This window comes from Crinia signifera, chromosome 2 (genome assembly GCF_055691185.1).
Source record: "Crinia signifera chromosome 2, ASM5569118v1, whole genome shotgun sequence".
Classification (NCBI taxonomy): Eukaryota; Metazoa; Chordata; class Amphibia; order Anura; family Myobatrachidae; genus Crinia; species Crinia signifera.
The window spans coordinates 321,399,842-321,418,050 of NC_139218.1; the positions used below are offsets into that span (position 1 = coordinate 321,399,842).

At 42.1% G+C, this 18,209-nt stretch overlaps 1 protein-coding gene across 1 annotated transcript in view; it reads right to left on the bottom strand.

The window, feature by feature from the left end:
- Nucleotides 1-18,209, bottom strand: part of ERBB3 (erb-b2 receptor tyrosine kinase 3) — a 99,775-nt gene that overhangs the window by 47,209 nt on the left and 34,357 nt on the right. The window contains exons 2-3 of the mRNA XM_083169172.1: nucleotides 2,767-2,918; nucleotides 133-319 (exon numbers count right to left, since the gene is read on the bottom strand). Of these exons, the coding sequence (XP_083025298.1) occupies nucleotides 133-319; nucleotides 2,767-2,918 (339 nt within the window). The remainder of the gene's footprint in view (nucleotides 1-132; nucleotides 320-2,766; nucleotides 2,919-18,209) is intronic.

Below are 18,209 nucleotides of genomic sequence, written 5' to 3' on the forward strand. Positions count from 1 at the left end.
CTTGGAATGAAGCCGAGATTTGGTAGAGGCAGAATTGGGACATGTAGCTCAGTATCACCACTATACAGACATGACTTGCCCCCTAATCCAAACCTGTCCTAGAAATATTTTGGTCATGTTCCCATACTGTACCTGTGAGCTGGTGGAAGCTCAGCTTCTGGATACCTTGTGTCCCATTAACCTGGTTATTTAGAGTCATGTAAAGTGAGTATTTGTCTTCATAGAGATTTTGTCCGCGAATCACACGCAGGTTGTCTAGTGGCAGATATGTAAATATATTCAAAGCGATCAGGACGTATCCAGTGACTTCTCGTATGGACTGAAAATAAACCAGTGAAATACGAATTACATCCAGCAATGATCAATAACTGACTTTTCTTACTCCAATTATTGCAATAACCATTGAAACATTAGGCATTGTATTCCAGACAGCAGCAAAGGTCTTACATGAAGCTCGAACAAGGCCAACTGTCTATATAAGTTAATCTATATATGAAACCTAAATGCTCATTGGATGTTAATAGAATAATAGTACACTATCATGTCTCATAACCAATGTACTGTAGGAGGGATATTTGTGGGGATTACTGGAACTGACCCATATTTTTTGAATTACTGTTTTAATCCTAAAACGAAACAGAGCTGAAATCAAAATAGATCTAGGCTTCGGATCTCAGAGCTGGAGCTTCTGTAGCGGATGTTTTATTTTGCAAGCTTAAAATTAAAAATTAAAATGTACAATCAGACTAATATGTCCGTTCAACTAAAGTTGGATATACAACCTCATGAAAGACAGTACACTAACTGAAAAGAAAAATAAACAAAATTACATTTACTCTAGCTCTGAGGCTAATGGAGCCAGAGCTAGTCTAATGGAGCCAGCCTGGAGTCAGAGCTAGTCTAATGGAGCCAGAGCTAGTCTAATAGAGCCAGCCTAGAACCAGAGATAGTCTATTGCAGCCAGCCTGGAGCCAGAGCTAGCCTAATGGAGCCAGAGTTAGTCTAATGGAGCCAGCCTAGAACCAGAGCTAGTCTAATGGAGCCAGCCTAGAGCCAGAGTTAGTCTAATGGGGCCAGCCTGGAGACAGCCTGGACAGCCTGGAGCTAGTCTAATCAAGCCAGCCTGGAGCCAGAGCTAGTCTAATGGAGTCAGCCTGGAGCCAGAGGTACTATAATGGAGCCAGCCTGGAGCCAGTGCTAGTCTAATGGAGCCAGCCTGGAGCCAGAGCTAGTCTAATGGAGCCAGCCTGGAGCCAGAGCTAGTCTAATAGAGCCAGCCTAGAACCAGAGCTACTCTATTGAAGCAAGCCTGGAGCCAGAGCTAGTCTAATGGAGCCAGAGTTAGTCTAATGGAGCCAGCCTAGAGCCAGAGTTAGTCTAATTGAGCCAGCCTGGAGGCAGAGCTAGTCTAATCAAGCCAGCCTGGAGCCAGAGCTAGTCTAATGGAGTCAGCCTGGAGCCAGAGTTAGTCTAATGGAGCCAGCCTGGAGCCAGAGCTAGTCTAATGGAGCCAATCCGATGCTGTCAATCTGGAACACTGACGACACTAGTTTGTAGAAGAATTCCATAAACAAGTAGTAGAAGGGACTGACTCATATTGGGTTGTGCAAGTGTTTTTCAGCAGTAGGATTCCTTTATCCATTTTTATACCTAATTTACATACTGCAATTTCCTTATCTAATCTTTCTGGAAAAGTGCCATAGATTTGAAACAAACCCCCCCCCCCCCCAAAAAAAAAAAATTATATATATATTTATTCTATGATTAGTTTGATCTACTTAATACATATCCTATACTACTGTATATCTCCATACTCTGGCTGGGTATAAATCTTGGAACTACACTCCCTAATGAAACTAAATTCCATTCCACACCAGTCATTTATGCAAACATGCTATGCAAAGCATGGCATAAGGAGATTGGTTTTGATGGGGCAAGAACTGAGAAACTCCTGCCATCCACTTCTGGTGGTGAGAACAGGACTGACAATGTTCACTTGGGACAGCAGGTAACCTACTGTATATCCCTGATAGTAGTAGGACTTCAGTATTTATCACCAGAAGGAACATAACCTTCATCAGCACAGTGGCTATATAAGGACGTGATGTCCATTTGGTGACCAGCCTCGATTACCCAGAGGTCTTTTCATCCGGCACAGCCCAACATCCACTGAGGAAAATCCTGTGTATTGTATAAAAGTTTTCTGTTAGCACTGTACAGTACAGTACAGAGGGCTGGATAAGGCTGTGTTTCTGTGAAATGAATAAAGCTTTGTATAATATAAGGTGGATTGTGCTGCTGAAGGTTATTATATGTTGCGATGATGACTGATAATGTCATGGATTTCTTATACTTTAATACCACATGATGTTTGCAATAAAGCGAGGGAATCCTACATACCTGTGCGTGGGTAGTGTCATTTTTGAATAGACAGCAGTTGGACTGCTAAAGATTCTAGGGCGGAACAGGGAGGAGAAACCAGTTGTGCAATATTCCAGCATGACGGCCAGTTATACAGGACAGGCTGGGGCCACATTCCTATTGTAGAAGCACTAACTCACTGCACTCACTAGCATTTCACAATACAATATACTCACAACTAAAACAACAGACGTCAGTAATGCAGGTGCTCAGTGAATATCACAAGACGTGTGTTGTTTCAGCACGCTTGTTTAGCACCTGCTACACATATAGAGCAGGGAAGACACATCGGCACAGGAAGTCAGCCATTATGATCACACAGACACTGTTTGTATGGTATCTTACCTTTAAGAAAGACAAATCTTTATTATTCTCAACAAGCACAATCTCCAGATTGCCCATCACAATGTGACAGTTGTTATACATATTCTTCAAGGTCTGATGTTGGTATTCAGCCTCACCAGTTACACTGAGACCATTCACTGTCCCCGTACACACTGCAAGAGAAAAATATATACAATAATAAGGCTATGGTCCATCTCATTCCAAAAAAAAACAAATAGCAGCATGAATATATAAATGTAGGAGGCCATTTGTAATGCACAAAATACCCACTTGCTGTGCAAAGACAGATTTAGACACACTGGGCCAGATGCACTAAGCTTCAAAAGTGATAAACTGGAGAGTGATAACCAGCCAGCCAATCAGCTCCTACCTGCCATGTCACATGCTGATTGGCTGGCTGTTTATCACTCTCCATTTTATCACTTTTGAAGCTTAATGCATCTGGCCCACTGTGCCTGTAGCTCTTCTTTTACTCTTGAATTATTGTTTATTACCATACAGAGCAGAAGCGAACTTACGCATGCTTGCGTGCCTACAATCAGTTCTAAGTCAGATGAATCTCTGTCGGATCTCACAGTGGGGGATATTCAATCCCGGGTTGCGACTGTCGATTTGGCCTGACAGCGGTGACCCTGGGCCGTTTTCGTTTTGTTTGACCGCAGATCGCCAGGCGTGATTCAATGTCCTGCTTGGCGATCGCCGAAAAGGGGGCACGTCCCCATCATCGGCCATGCATTGTCGATATTCGGCCTTGATCGCGACAATTCATGGCCGAAATCGACAAAACGGGCCCGTTCTGTCGATCTGCCTCTTCAATGCTCTCGGAAGGGACACCATTGAATAGGCGGTCACCGCTATTTCCCCCATCGCAAATAGCGGCCGGGATTGAATACCCACTTTGTATGAAATTGCTGAAACTGGGGGCAGCATGTGACTGGTCTGTCTTGTGGACGTACGGATGGTGTAACGGTTCCCAGTCCTGCCTCACAGCACAGCTCATGGGTTAAATTCCCACCATAAGACTACCTGTGTGGAATTTGTATATTCTCCTGGTGCTTGTATCAGTTTCCTCTGGGTACATGTTTCCTCTCCCCGTGTAGATGTGTTCAGGACAGGCAAGATGGGCAGAGTGGTTTTTATCTGCTATCAAATTCTATGTTTCTATGTAATGGGCATGTAGCTAAAACTCCATGCTGGCCATAGACTAGGCAACTTCTCCTAGTGGAGAAGTGGCTTGTGATCCCCCCTTAAATTGCGGTCCCGTGCGCATCGGATCGGGGTTGGGAGGTCGGACGGGCTGCACATAAGATTTGCTAAATCTTATGTGCAGCCCAGCCCCTGAGCCGTGCGGGGGATGACAGCGGGCGGGGGATGCCGGCTTTAGAGAGCCGAGCAGGGGGAGGCTGCATAGGGAGCCGGGCAGGAGGCACTTGAAGCTGTTGTGGTGGGGTGACAGCCAGAGCAGGGCGCCGGGCAGGGAGGATGAAGCTGGCTGTTGGGCAGCGGCGCGAGCCGGGAGGAACAGATAACTTGAAAAAAAAATAAAAGTCCATACAGAATGACTAGCAAGCCATTGATTGGCTGAGACCTCTCTCAGCCAATCGCTGATTGGCTGAGAGAGGTCTCAGCCAATCAATGGTTTGCTAGTCATCTGTATGGGCTTTTTTTCCTCCAAGTTATCTGTTCCTCCCGGGCCGGCTCCCGCCGCTGCCCGGCAGCCAGCGTGCGTCATCCTCCCTGCCCGGCGCCCTGCTCCCGCTGTCACCCCACCACAACAGCCTCCTCCTGCCCGGCTCGCTATGCAGCCTTCCCCTGTTCGGCTCTCTATTAGCCGGCATCCCCCGCCCGCTGATGTCCCCCGCATGGCTCCCTCCTGCAGCTCCCCGGGGACCGCAAATGATAAATCCATGTGATTTATCATATGCAAACCTTGGCACATCAAGTGCCTAATCGTGTGTCCCCCTCCCGGGGAGCTGCAGGGTGAAATCAGGTCCGACTTGTCCCTAGGACAAGTCGGACTAATGTATGGGGGCCTTTAGTATCTAGCTTCCACGGATGCCTATAAAAGCAGTCACATTGCGTCTGACTCACAGTGTGCCCTATTGTGCACCTATTTACACAACAGAGCACATAGAGCAGAGAGCAAATGATAGCAGCAACACCAGCATCCAGATACTGGAGACACCAATGAAAGGGCACGTGGATGAGAAGGAATACAGATATCTATCGTACACTGCAAAAAAAAAAAATCTATATTTGGATAACCGCAAAATTAAAATGAAAATTCCTATTAGAAGCTGGGCAAGCTCAGTACTGGGTAAGACTAAAAGATAATTAGTTGATAGATCCTGAAAATTGGCACTTAATTATGATCTTTTCACCTGCAGCAAACATCACTATACAGGGTCAGTATCCCTTATCGGGATATCGGTTATACAAATTATTCTGAAAAGCATACAGTAGCTTCCAGAATGTTCCTTTTGTACCTTTTTTTTTGTAACAGCACCGCTGGGGACATGATATGTAACTGGCACTACTGGTGACATCTGTAACTGGCACTACTGGGGATATTTGTAACTGGCACTACTGAGGATATCTGTAACTGGCACTACTGGGACATCAACATTTGTTCATATTTCCTTTTAGGAATTATGGCCGACAATAAATACAGTGTTCCCATAATAAGTATGCAAAGATTTACTGACCCCAAAATAGCAAAGTAGGGAAACCCACCATTCTACTGCACATAGCAGAACGTGTCATATGTAGGACAAAGGGGTTCATCTAGGCTTGGGCCCCGATACCACGGTTGTCCCCCGATATTTGCACATAATTATTTAGCGGCTTGTCCTGCAGATGCTACTTTACTAGAAACATTTGGAGAAGCTGTAAATATTGGTGTGATTAGTGCATTAATTACTTGTATAGCTTTCCCAGAGGGAAGGCTAATGCATTCCAACACAAAAATGTTAAGTGTCCTTGTCATGTAGTGAAATAGATCTTTTGTTTTCTGTTATCAGTCATTATGAACTATGAAACCTTCCCTGCTGCAGGGAGCAGTATGCGAGTCAGTCTACTATTAGATTTTCAAATTAAGTAAATTGGCAGTAAGGTTCCATTCATTCATTAGAAATGCCTGGACATTTTGATTAATTAGAAATGCCCTAACTTATATTAGTGATGTGAAATAACTTCATGTGGTCTTCCTGACTAATGTACATGGGCAAGATGTACTAAGTGAAAAGTTATAAAATGAAGAGTGATAAACCACCAATCAATCAGCTCCTATCTTTCATATTTTAAATCCAGCCTGTAGTGTGGCAGTTAGGAGCTGATAGGCTGGTATTTTATCACTACATTTTATCACTTTTTAAGTTTAGTACATCTGGCCCTAGATCCTTATTTTAGACCTTATTACAGGTCCTTCTTATGTCACACAGAATGAACATACTGCGTCTCTCTTCTGCACGGATCACCAGCTCCCATTCACTATTACAGGACTTTCATCGGGCTGCCCCCATCCTATGGAATGCCCTTCCACGCACAATAAGACTCTCCAATAGCCTCCAAACATTCAAGCGTTCCCTGAAAACTCACCTCTTCAGGCAAGCCTATAATGTTTAAGTTCTACATGCATAACCCTCTGAGGCACTTATGTATTATATAGCTACCCTTCTGGACTTGTAACTTGGTGGGACTGCTATGGTATTACTGGTGCCTGTCCTTGTGTTTCCCCCTATATCCCTATAGATTGTAAGCTTGCAGCAGGGCCCTCCTACCTCCAAGTCTGTATGTTGTTACCCAGTTTGTTTTATCACTGTCTACTATTGTAAAGCGCAACGGAATCTGCTGCGCTATATAAGAACCTGTAAATAAATAATAAATAAATAAATAAATACTATACTCAAAAACTCTATGGGCCAGATGCACTAAGCTTCAAAAGTGATAAAATAGATATGTATAATTTATTAATTATTATTTATTAACAGTTCTTATATAGCGCAGCAAATTCGGTTGCGCTTTACAAAGCAGACAGTGATACAACAAGCAGGGTGTTTACAGACAGTCAAAAGGTAGGAGGGCCCTGCTCGCAAGCTTACAATCTATAGGATAATGGATGTTTATCACATCCATTTATTATGATTTATTTATTGACAGTTTCTTATATAGCACATACATATTCCGCAGTTCTTTACAGAGTATATTTGAACATTCACATCAGTCCCTGCCCCAGTTGAGCTTACAATCTATATTCCCTACCACATGTACACGCACATAGACAAACTAGGGTTAATTTTTTTGGGAACCAATTAGCCTACCAGTATATTTTTGGATTGTGGGAGGAAACCAGAGTACCCGGATGAAACCCACGCAAGCACGGGGAGAATATACAAACTCCACACAGTTAGAGCCATGGCGGGAATCGAACTGTGAGGTAGCGCTGTGAGGTAGTAATGCTAACCATTACACCATCCGTACTGCATGGAAATGGATGTGATAAACAGCCTGCCAATCAGCTCCTAATTTCCATGTCACAGACTGTGTTTGAAAAATGTCATGCAGGAGTTGATTGGCTGGTTATTTATCACTCTCCATGTTATCACTTTTGAAGTTTAGAGAATCTGGCCCTATGTCAGGTATGGCCAGTCATTTGGACGTGATCTACTCGGACAAACATATTTCATGATCTACAGTACCGTAGTACATAATACAATACTTTTTAGGGCTATGAGGAAATGAAGTGTAAACTAAAAAAAACATATACATTTTACCTGGTTAATGTACTAACCACCCCAAAATAATCCCCCACAAAATCCCTGCAAGGCAGACCACACAGTGTAATGTAGCTGGATAATGTACGATGTACCACCAATACAAGACACACTTACAGCGTCTGAAGCCAAACCACAGTAACAAAATACACTCTACCAGCATTACTGGCTAATAACGAGCAGGAGTGCTAACACCGCTGCAATAGAGGACCTGGCTCTCTGCACCTGCTCTAGCACATAGGGTGAGATTTAATAGGATGAGAGATTCAGAAAGTGAGAGATTTGGGAAGAAATCTCCAGTTTTAAACTGGTTTTGCAGTGTAAATGATTGCCGCTTTAAAAAAACTGAAGATTCCTTCCCAAATCTCTCACTTTCTGAATCTCTCATCCTATTAAATCTCCCCCATACAGTCGGCATTGCTGACATGACATTAGTCAGTGATGCTGATTGTGAGTACAGACAGCTGGTTGACTGTAAACATTATCCTGGCATACACAGATTGGCAGTGAATCATTGGTCAGCCACTCCGACTCTACAGTATATTGGCAATATATATGATGTATATATTATAATGAATGAATGATGAATGACAAGGACTGTGGTGCACCGTGATGTAGGTTCCCATCTTAGCGGCACCAACAATGTGTCCAGGGATAGTACAGAAAAATGCTGACAACGATAACATCTATACAGTAACATGTTGCCCATTATATTTTACTTTGGATATACATAGACAAAAAACAACAAAAAACAATTCTAACCTCAGCATACTGTAGGTAAAACACTTTAAACAGAAAAAGGTCCCAACATATTGGAGGGCCAAATGCACTAAGCTTTAAAAGTGATCAAATGGAGAGTGACAACCTGCACCTAACTGACATTTTTAAACCCAGTCTGTGACATGGCAGGTTTGAAGCTTAGTGCATCTGGCCCAAAGTATGGATAATGGGAAGAGGCAAGGTACTATATGGTGATGTTACGGGCCTCGATTCATGATGGAGATTTCCATCAAAGGGGTAACTTTACTAAAGCTTCTTCAAATAAAAAGAGGTGTGGTGCCCATAGCAACCAATTAGATTATATCTATTGCATCCTAGAAAATGATAGACATAATCTGATTGGTTGCTATGGGAAACATCACCTCATTTCTGTTTTAGAGCTTTTAGTAAATGTAACCCCAAATGTTTGTGGTGTAGGACAGCAGGTGAGCAGCCATTTGCAATGTCTGTTATGAGGAACTTGATAGAGAAAGGCGTAACTGAACAGTGCCAACATTCTAATTCATTTTTTTTAAGGGCTTCCTTGTTTGCAGAATGAGGCACATTTATTATTTTAGTGACACAGTCATTTTTAGAAAACTATTTTGTACATAGAAAACAACAAAAAGAAACAATAATAAATTAAATTCTGTATACTTGGTGTGGCCAGGAACCCAGTCACACGTGGACAAAATGGACACCACTAAAGGGGTTAATCCCTGTGCTGTGGCACCATCTTTACATGAAAGTGGCCACTTGACATGTTTAAAATGTGTAACATATGTAGCATACCCTCCAACATGACCCATTCCATTAGGTACAAAATGCTCTGTTCCTGGACTTCCCTGCCAGTGGCAGTTACAGAGGTGGGACTCCAGCACAGTCCAATATTCAAAGAGGGGGGTCACATCAACTGCCAGTGAGTCCAGGACAGTGATGTTTGGGGTGGCAGTAGGTGTGGCTCCCCTATTTGAATATTGGACTGTGCTGGATCCCAACCTCTGCAACTGCCACTGGCAGGGAAGTCCAGAAACAGAGCATTTTGTACCTAATGGAATGGGTCATGTTGGAGGGTATGATGTAGTGCATACTTGTCTACTGTTGAAAACTAGTTTCAGGGAGATTATAGTTGGTAATAGAATTTTGCAAAGCACCCCATTGAGGGGGCATGTCATGCTGCACCCAAAGGGCGTGTCTAGTTCCATATATGGAGAGATTGTGAATGTGGCACCTAGAGAAGCGTGGGTGTGTACTGCTACATCTGAGAGGAATCTTTTAAAATTACTTATATACAAATGTAGATGAGCCCCAAAGCAGTTAGAAAGATTTAGTATACTTGCTAAAGTGCTGGGAAATGGTGCTGATGATTCAATATAAATGTATTTGTCTCTCATTCCTTTTTTCCCCAAAAATGTAACAGTGTAATGTGGGCTAGGTGAAATGAGGGAGATTGCTAGACTAATGAGGGAGAGAGGGAGATTGCTGCTATTTCAGGGAGTCTCCTGCAGAATGCAGGAGGGTAGGCAGCTATGATGTAGTGCTATATGTACATGTTTTACTGTATATGTATCTAAGAGCATTGCACAAAGCATAGATCTATTTAAGAGTATTGAGAAATGTATTTCAAAAGTAGAAATGCACTGTGGAAGTTATCACTAGCTCTGTGACAGGGACATGAGATGCTGATTTCCTAGCAGGAGGTCTGATGCCTTCTGTTGTTGAGCAATGCACAGCAGGTAACATACCTTGTGGTCTGCGGTTTCTGTGAGACGCTCGCGCTCCCCGTACTGACGGAGCCCGCCGCTCCCCCGTAGCTGCCCGCACCCCCTTCCCCTGCCCATCTCCCTGAAGCAGATTCGGGCAGGGATTTCGCTCCCTGCAGCCAAGTGACTGGGAAGCGCGTCGGTGTGAGACACTCGGCACTTTTCCATCAGATGGAGCGTCTCTCCGCCAGCCTGCGCCAGCTCAGGGGATTTGGCAATTCACTGAGCTGAATGAGAGGTGCTCCATCTGTACGTCTGTGTTTCTTTATGTGACGTGGTAATCAAAATATCTCCACATTTGTTGGAAGTTAAATATTCTTAGGAAATTGGATTCATCCTTTTGGCATGTAATATTTATTTAGTTATGCATTGCAAGTAAGATGGTCTGATTGATATGCAAATCCTAAAGGTATATGGGGAGGAAATGATTGGTTGGAGAGAACAGACATAAAAAGGTGTAGTCAGTGAGAGCAGGTGACCGGTCACACTTGGAATTAAAAATATCTTGCTCCTCCCACTTGAACGTCATCTAGTAAAACATTTCTTGGTGAACTTTTTCCAATGTATAAAACAAGAAATCCCTACACAAAAATGTGACCTGTGATAAAGTCTCCATGTTTATTTAGGTTACTTAAGTAACCATGAGCAGTATTATAGGAGAACAACTGAACAGATTAAATAAATGAAGGCGTGCTCCTTGGTAAGAAGCTAGGTTTGGTGTCAAATTCACACGTTTGCACTTCTTTACCTTTTATTTCTCTCCAAACCCTTTGTACATGTCTAACTGGTGAAGTGCAGCAGTGCTGAGAGGGGGTGTAAGGTGTGAACCTTGAAATGCACTGACTGGAACATCTAATATTAGCGACAGTGCAAACCAAAGCGATTTCTGTACACACATGGTGTACTTGTATATGACGGCTATCGTGTTTTCACAGCTGCGTACATTCCTCAATTTCATGTCTACAGTAAAACAAATGTGCCATTTTTACCTCAAAATATGTTAAGCCTCTCCCCTGAACAATACAGGGATACAATCTAATTATGGAAATTGGGTCCTAGTATTCATCCCCCACTCACTCTTCATTTTTTACTTGCTCTTGTTAATAATTAAAATCATAGAGAAGCTCAGTGACGGTTAGGGGTGATTTTCCCCTCCAGACGTAGAACTGGGAAAGGTCAAACCTTAGAAAGGATCCAAACAAACCCAAGAACATTGACAAGTGTCCAAGCAATGCTGCCCCCGCCTCTGCCTGTCCCGGAGAGAATGGCTTCTCTCTCTGCCGGACACAATGTGGCCTTCTCTCTAGCTGGACACAGTCCCTCATTGTGCCCCAGGCAAGAATCTAATAGGGGACTTTAGGGGCAGGGTCTGAGCATGAGGGGGATCTGGATACAAGGCATAACATATCTACATACATCACCAAAAATGTTTTGTGCATTCTCTACTTGTATGTATTATAAGACTTTCACTAGAATCAGAATCCAGCACAAAGAGGAAAAAAATATCACTATAGATCCACACTCTGCTGCGCTACTAATAATTCTCGTAATTCACTTTACAATGATTAAAATAAAGGCTTGGGCATTAGAAATGTTTCTGTTTGCATTTACTGACACATTGGCAAGTTATTGCAACCAATTAATGTACAAAGAGCCGGATTCAGAGTCTGCGTACAACTCCGCTGGCAGGAGGCTTGCTTCTGTGCATGTGCAGAATGGGTCTTGCCTTGGCAGCTGCAGTGGTATATTAGGTGTGATATTTTTTGTCAATAATAGATCGACACAAGCACAAAGTCGACACAGAAAGTATGACACATGACAAGGTTGACATTTTATGTTGACACCTGAGCATGTAGATCCCCTATTAGTGTACCGCTTCACTCACCATGCTTCTGGCCAGTGCAGCACTCGGCACACCTTTCCATTCCCAATCAGAGTCTAAATTATTATAAAGTTATTTAAAAACGCCCCCCCCCCCCCATAAAAAAACAACAACAACAACATATGCTTTGATGTGTTGACCAGTCATGTAGACCTTTATGCTTTTGTAGACCTTTTCACTATGCTGACCATATGGTGTCGACCTATACATTGTTTGACAGCCATCCAGATACCGTCTACACTCAGTACAACACATCTATATTTGCTGTGTAAAACAACACTTTAACATATTGGGGGAAATTTACTAAGATGGGAGTTGTATTTCACATGGGATGTTGCTATGGGAAACCAATCAGATCCTGTCTATTATCTTGTAGAGGGTGCTAAATAAATAAGAAGTCGTCGATTCTGATTAGTTTCCCATAGCAACATCCTATGTGAAATACAACTTCCATCTTAGTAAATTTCCCCCATAGGGTCAAATTATTAATCACTACATAAGGTCAATACACATGGGCATTTTTGCTCAGCGTGTATGGACAACGATGATGGAGAAAATCGCTGGGCTGAAAATCATGGACCACACCATCGCTCATCTGCTGGTAATACCAGGAAATGAATGCCAGGCCAGCGATGATGCAAGAGCGCTCACCGACAAAACGGAGATGCTTTCAGCTCCAAATCGCCAAGTATGTATGGGCCTTTAGTTCCCATAACTATAATTTATCGCTGCTTATCGTGGCAATCAGAAATTAAGGGCTCTATTTAAAAAGCTGTACGAAGCCATTAGTGATTTCTCACAGCTTCAGGCTATTCATGTACTGGGAAATCTAAGGTTTTCTCTACAGTTCTCCAATTTCCATCAATGTTCACTTCCCCGTACTGAAGTATGGCAAAAGCGACCATCCGGGAAAATAATATCCCATAGTTATATCATAGTAACCATAGTTATATTGCTACAGGTTGAGACTGAAGCATAATACCATCTCAATGTGGCATTACACTGTGCTTACCCATTCATGTGACCAGTGATACTGGTCCAAAGTGGGGATTTACGCTTCACACGTGTGCAGTACAGATGAAAATGTACACTTTTACCGGGCATGCGTGACCCTATCGGCTTACACATGCCAAGTGTAGAGACAAATGTCTAAGCTAAATGTGCATGGAAGCATTCTCCTGCCCAGGCATGCACTCTACTGATACAGAGTCCATCGGGGACATGAGTAAAGACCTAAGAAGACCTCTCCAGAAGTACGAACAAGATGACAGGTCTTTATTTTAAAATTTTTTGCCACAAAGCCATATGAAGTACCACTATCTACAGAACAATCTCTATCAACTAAGGATCAACTTGAAGTCACAAAGTTACATTCAGGGAAAGGTCTCCACGATGGCCCTGCAACCCAACGAAAGCCCAGCCTCTGCCCTTGGCTTCACCACCCTTCCCACCCCCCAGCTGCGGCCTTAAACAAGGACCCTGGACACCCCCAGCCTCCCAGGAGATCGGGACTCAGCCATACAACTTGCTGAATAAGGAAAAGATGACCTGCTCAGGCCCTGCTGCTGACCTGAAAGTAACTATGACCAAGATGGCACCACTGATGGCTGCTTAGGAGCTATGCAGCTCAACCAAATATGTTCCATCTTCTATATTTCTGTTTATCTGTACTATCACTGTTTACTTGTTACCTTCCTGGCTGTGCAATGACCAAGTGGCGCTGCTGACGGCTGCCTGGGTGTTGTGCTCAGCCAAAATATGTCACCCGAGTCTCCACCACCCTCCCCAGGGTGCATCTAGTGTATATCTGTATGCATTACATATATCTGTACTGCCACTGTTTACTTGTTACCTACCAGGCTGTTGCACAATAATCCAAATCAAATCTCTAGTATACGCAAGTATACCTGGCCAAATAAAGCTGATTCTGCAACCACTTTATTTAAAATCTTCCTCTGTAGAGCAACCCAACAGTCCTGTTCAATGTTCTGCACATTCAGAATAGTGGAACATTAAAGTTACTGTTAAATGAAGTATTGAATTATGTACATCTTTCCATGTGGCAAATTATGTTGTAGATTATACAAAGTCATAGTTTTGACAAAGAAATCTATGTAATAATTGTCTGAAAGACCATCTGCAGTACCACACAATAGAGCCTGTGTTGACACGATTAGGTGTGGCAATATATGTCATATAAAAAGACACATGTAATTACTGGTTACATAAGCATATGATATAATTGCTTTAGCATGGTACAAATAAGCACCAATGTATTTGAAAGCAGCAAATGCATCTCAGCTTCATAGGTGGTACTGTGCCAAAATTGGTACCAGTAACAGTTTATGTTGAAAATGACTAAGATTAATAATCCATAAATCTATACTATCAGTAACAATAATTCCAATACAGGTATTTAAATGTGATGTTAAATGATAATGAGGTGGAGGATCCTGCTCATTTCTGGTTCCACTTCTGATAATGGACCCTGAATGCACAGTAATGACATACAATACATACCATAAGTATTTTACTCTGGCTGATAGTTGAGGGGTTCCAGACGGCTGACAGACAATGTCTAGTCAGAAAGTCAATAGGTCAACACCAAATGTTAGACAGGCTAAATTAGTTAGACATTGACTAACGTTAGACATGCATTAGTTAGACATTGCCAAAAGTTAGACATATATTAGTTAGACATTGACAAAAATTAGACATGCATTAGTTAGACATTGACAAAAGTTAGACATATATTAGTTAGACATTGACAAAAGTTAGACATATATTAGTTAGACATTGACAAAAATTAGACATGCATTAGTTAGACATTGACAAAAGTTAGACATGCATTAGTTGGAAACTGACAAAAGTTAGACATGCTTTAGTTAGACAGTGACAAAAGATAGACATGCATTAGTTAGACATTTACAAAAATGTAGACAAGCATTTCGTGGACAGTGTCAAAAGTTAGACATGCTTTAGTTAGACATTGACAAAAGTTAGACATGCATTAGTTAGACATTGACAAAAGTTAGACATGCATTAGTTAGACAGTGATAAAAGTTAGACATGCATATTGTTTAGACATGCTAACGCACTCAATATCCCAACAACCAACCTTTTTTTTTTTTTTCAAACAGACTTGTTCATACATCCATACTTGATTACATGCAGCTCAGAATTAGGCTCATAATTATTTGTGCCCTGGAAGTCTACAGTGTCACAAAGCTACCTAACATGATCTCTACCTTCCAGCCCTGTATTATGTACTGACAGCCTTAGCAAATCCAATCCAGATCACTCTGAGTAAATAATGTGCATGTTTGCTACAGAATGATAACAGGGTTTACACACATTTCATAAGTGCCAAAATTGTAAAATAATTTCCTAGGCCAAATTGTTATAAGTAAATTTGTATGTGCTGTGTGTGTGAAACACTCTAAAAGGACATTAGACTTGCCCATTATGACCTGACTACTGAATATGGTTATATAATACAATACCGTTATTCTGTATTTATATGCACAGTAGCAGTTAAAGGGGCTATTAAACTGGGGCACAGCTGCAGTCACCCCATAACTGTTAACTGCCTGGCAATGACACTGAAAGGGACAGAAGGCTGGAAAGACATAGGGCAGTAGTGACTGAGCAGGAGGCTAGAGTGATGGGGTAGAAGGCTGAAGTGAGCGGAGGCTGGAGTGACCTTGCTCAGGGGCTAGAGAATCATGGGACAGGAGGCTGGAGTGGTGTTTTGCAGGAGGCTGGAGTGGTGTTTTGCAGGAGGCTGGAGTGACTTTGGGGAGGAAGCTAAAGTGTTAGAAGGCAGGAGGCTGGAGTGACAGGGAGCAAGCAGATGGAAAGACAGAAGGATAAAGAGATGGGGAGGAAACTGGAATGACAGAAGGCAGGAGGCTGGAATGACAGAGGGAAAGCGGATGGAAAGACAGAAGGATGGAGAGATGCAGGAAGAAACTGGAGTGACAGAAGGCAGGAGTGATAGGGGAGAGTGGAAGGAAATACAGAAGGCTGGAGTGACAGGGGACAGGAGGCTGAAAAGACAGGATCCTAAAGTAACAAGGGGCAGGAGGCTGGAGTGACAAGGGGTAGGAGGCTGGAAAGACAGGATCCTAGAGTGACAGGGGGCAGGAGGCTGGAAAGACTGGAGGCTGGAGTGACAAGAGGCTCAAAGACAGGAGGTTGTAAAGACTGGAGAGTGGAGTGACAAGGGGCAGAAGGCTGGAGTGACAGTGAATACCAACTGAAGACACTGTTTACCCAAGGAGGATCAATTTCTTCAGAGGTGCAATAAAACCACCATATACTGTAGATAAGGTGTATTTTTACTTAGCACACACAAAAAATCTGTATATATTTGGAAAAGTCCAATGCCTTACCTTTTCTAGAACCAGCCCTATACACATATCACTCTACACTTATCCTACATGTCATGACCACTAGGGTGGACTGTTAAACTGACTTTGTACTGTATAGAGAAGATTCAATTAAGTGCTGCCACAGACGTTAATCCACAGGAGATGATTTGAGCTGATTTTTCTGCTTGTAACCTATACCTAGTTGAATCTGTATATATTAGCCATCTGAGCTGTATAATTAACTTTGAGTAGTGTACTCAAAGGCGTAACTACCATAGGTGCAAGGGGTACCGCTGCTATGGGGCCCAGAGCGGAAGGGGGCCCATCTTTACTGTATAAGTTATATTTTCTATATACATGTATCACCTATATCTGGTATATAGGGGCCCTTACAAACTTTTGCTATGGGGCCTACGAATATCTAGTTACGCCCCTGAGTGTACTATTGTAGAAATTACCAAATATAGCATAATATGATGTGGTATTATAGACTATTTAATTTGCTGCCATACATGCACAGTACTGCATGCCATATTTTTAAGCTGAGCAAATCTTGGGAGGGGGAATCAAATTGGCAGATCTGTGGTTCATGTACACTGCATTAATTATAGCACTTGAAGTAATATAATATGCATCTGTGATGAGTGGCATAGTAGAGAGTTGGTGTAGATACCAGACTCCCTTCCTGCTGTACTTTAGAACTGGGGGACAGCTGACAGATGACGTATAGAATGCCAACCAAGAGGGGACGATATCACACATTTCTCCTTCATCACATTAGCAGATGTATGACTTGCAGAAGCAGATAGATGTATTTTACATATTACATAAATAAATAAAACATCGGAAATCCCTCATTTACTTTGTGACTTTATGGAAGAACTTTATTAGAATAAAATGAATGACTGTCACATACAAGGAAGTAGATGGGCAGCATATGAAAATGTCAATATACAAATTAGAAACATGGGTACAGTCATGGTTCCTGTGAACAGACATCTTTGCCAAAGTGGATTTTGTTGCCATACTGATGTACTTGTCAGACACTGCGGAGAAAGCCATTTTGTGAGACGACCTAGTTGAGTAAAAACTTAATTTGCTCATATTAGTCATAGTACCTCATAAATCTATGTAGTCACTGGGTTCTAGTTAATTCATAAACTGCATTCTCAAGACTATAGGCTCAGTCCACATGGGATCACGTTGTGTAACACTGAAGTCACACTTTGCAGATTTTTAGTCAATCTAAATTCCAATCTTGGTTTCTTACTGAGATAAGCTCTCTACTAGAATATACTTGTTATAAAACACCAGTCCTTCCCCGTCGTCATTTGAAAGCACAAATACTAAATTACACTTGTGCAAGCGTCTCCTACCCTAAGGTGAAATCTAAAAGAGTTTTTCGGTTTTGCAAATGATTTTTTTTTTTTTTTTAAAACATCAATTAAAGACAAAACCTACTTATGATTTGACTTTCATAAAATCTGCAACTTTTAAAACCCCATGACTATCAGAGAAATATTTGCCCTCTGGGTTGGGTATATTCTGGTTTTCCATCCCAATCCATCATGCTCTTCTGACAAGAGTTGAGGAGCCAATGAGAGAAATTATTTCATATTCATAAATGCTACTGCAAGAGAACAATATGTTTCTTCATGCATTGCTGCTACAACAGCACCAACTGGATTGGGCAAATAAATAAAATGATTGTGAGGTAAACTTTTTTCAACAGCAAGTGTCTTGGGCTTTACTTAAAATCAGACATTTTGAACAAATGAACTAAACTTTTCTCCTGTACACTCCTAAGAAATGTGTAAACTTCAGATTCTACAAGTGCCCGGTTTTTCAAGTTCTCACCAGACAAATGTTAAGCTCTGAGGTAGTCTGTCTCTTT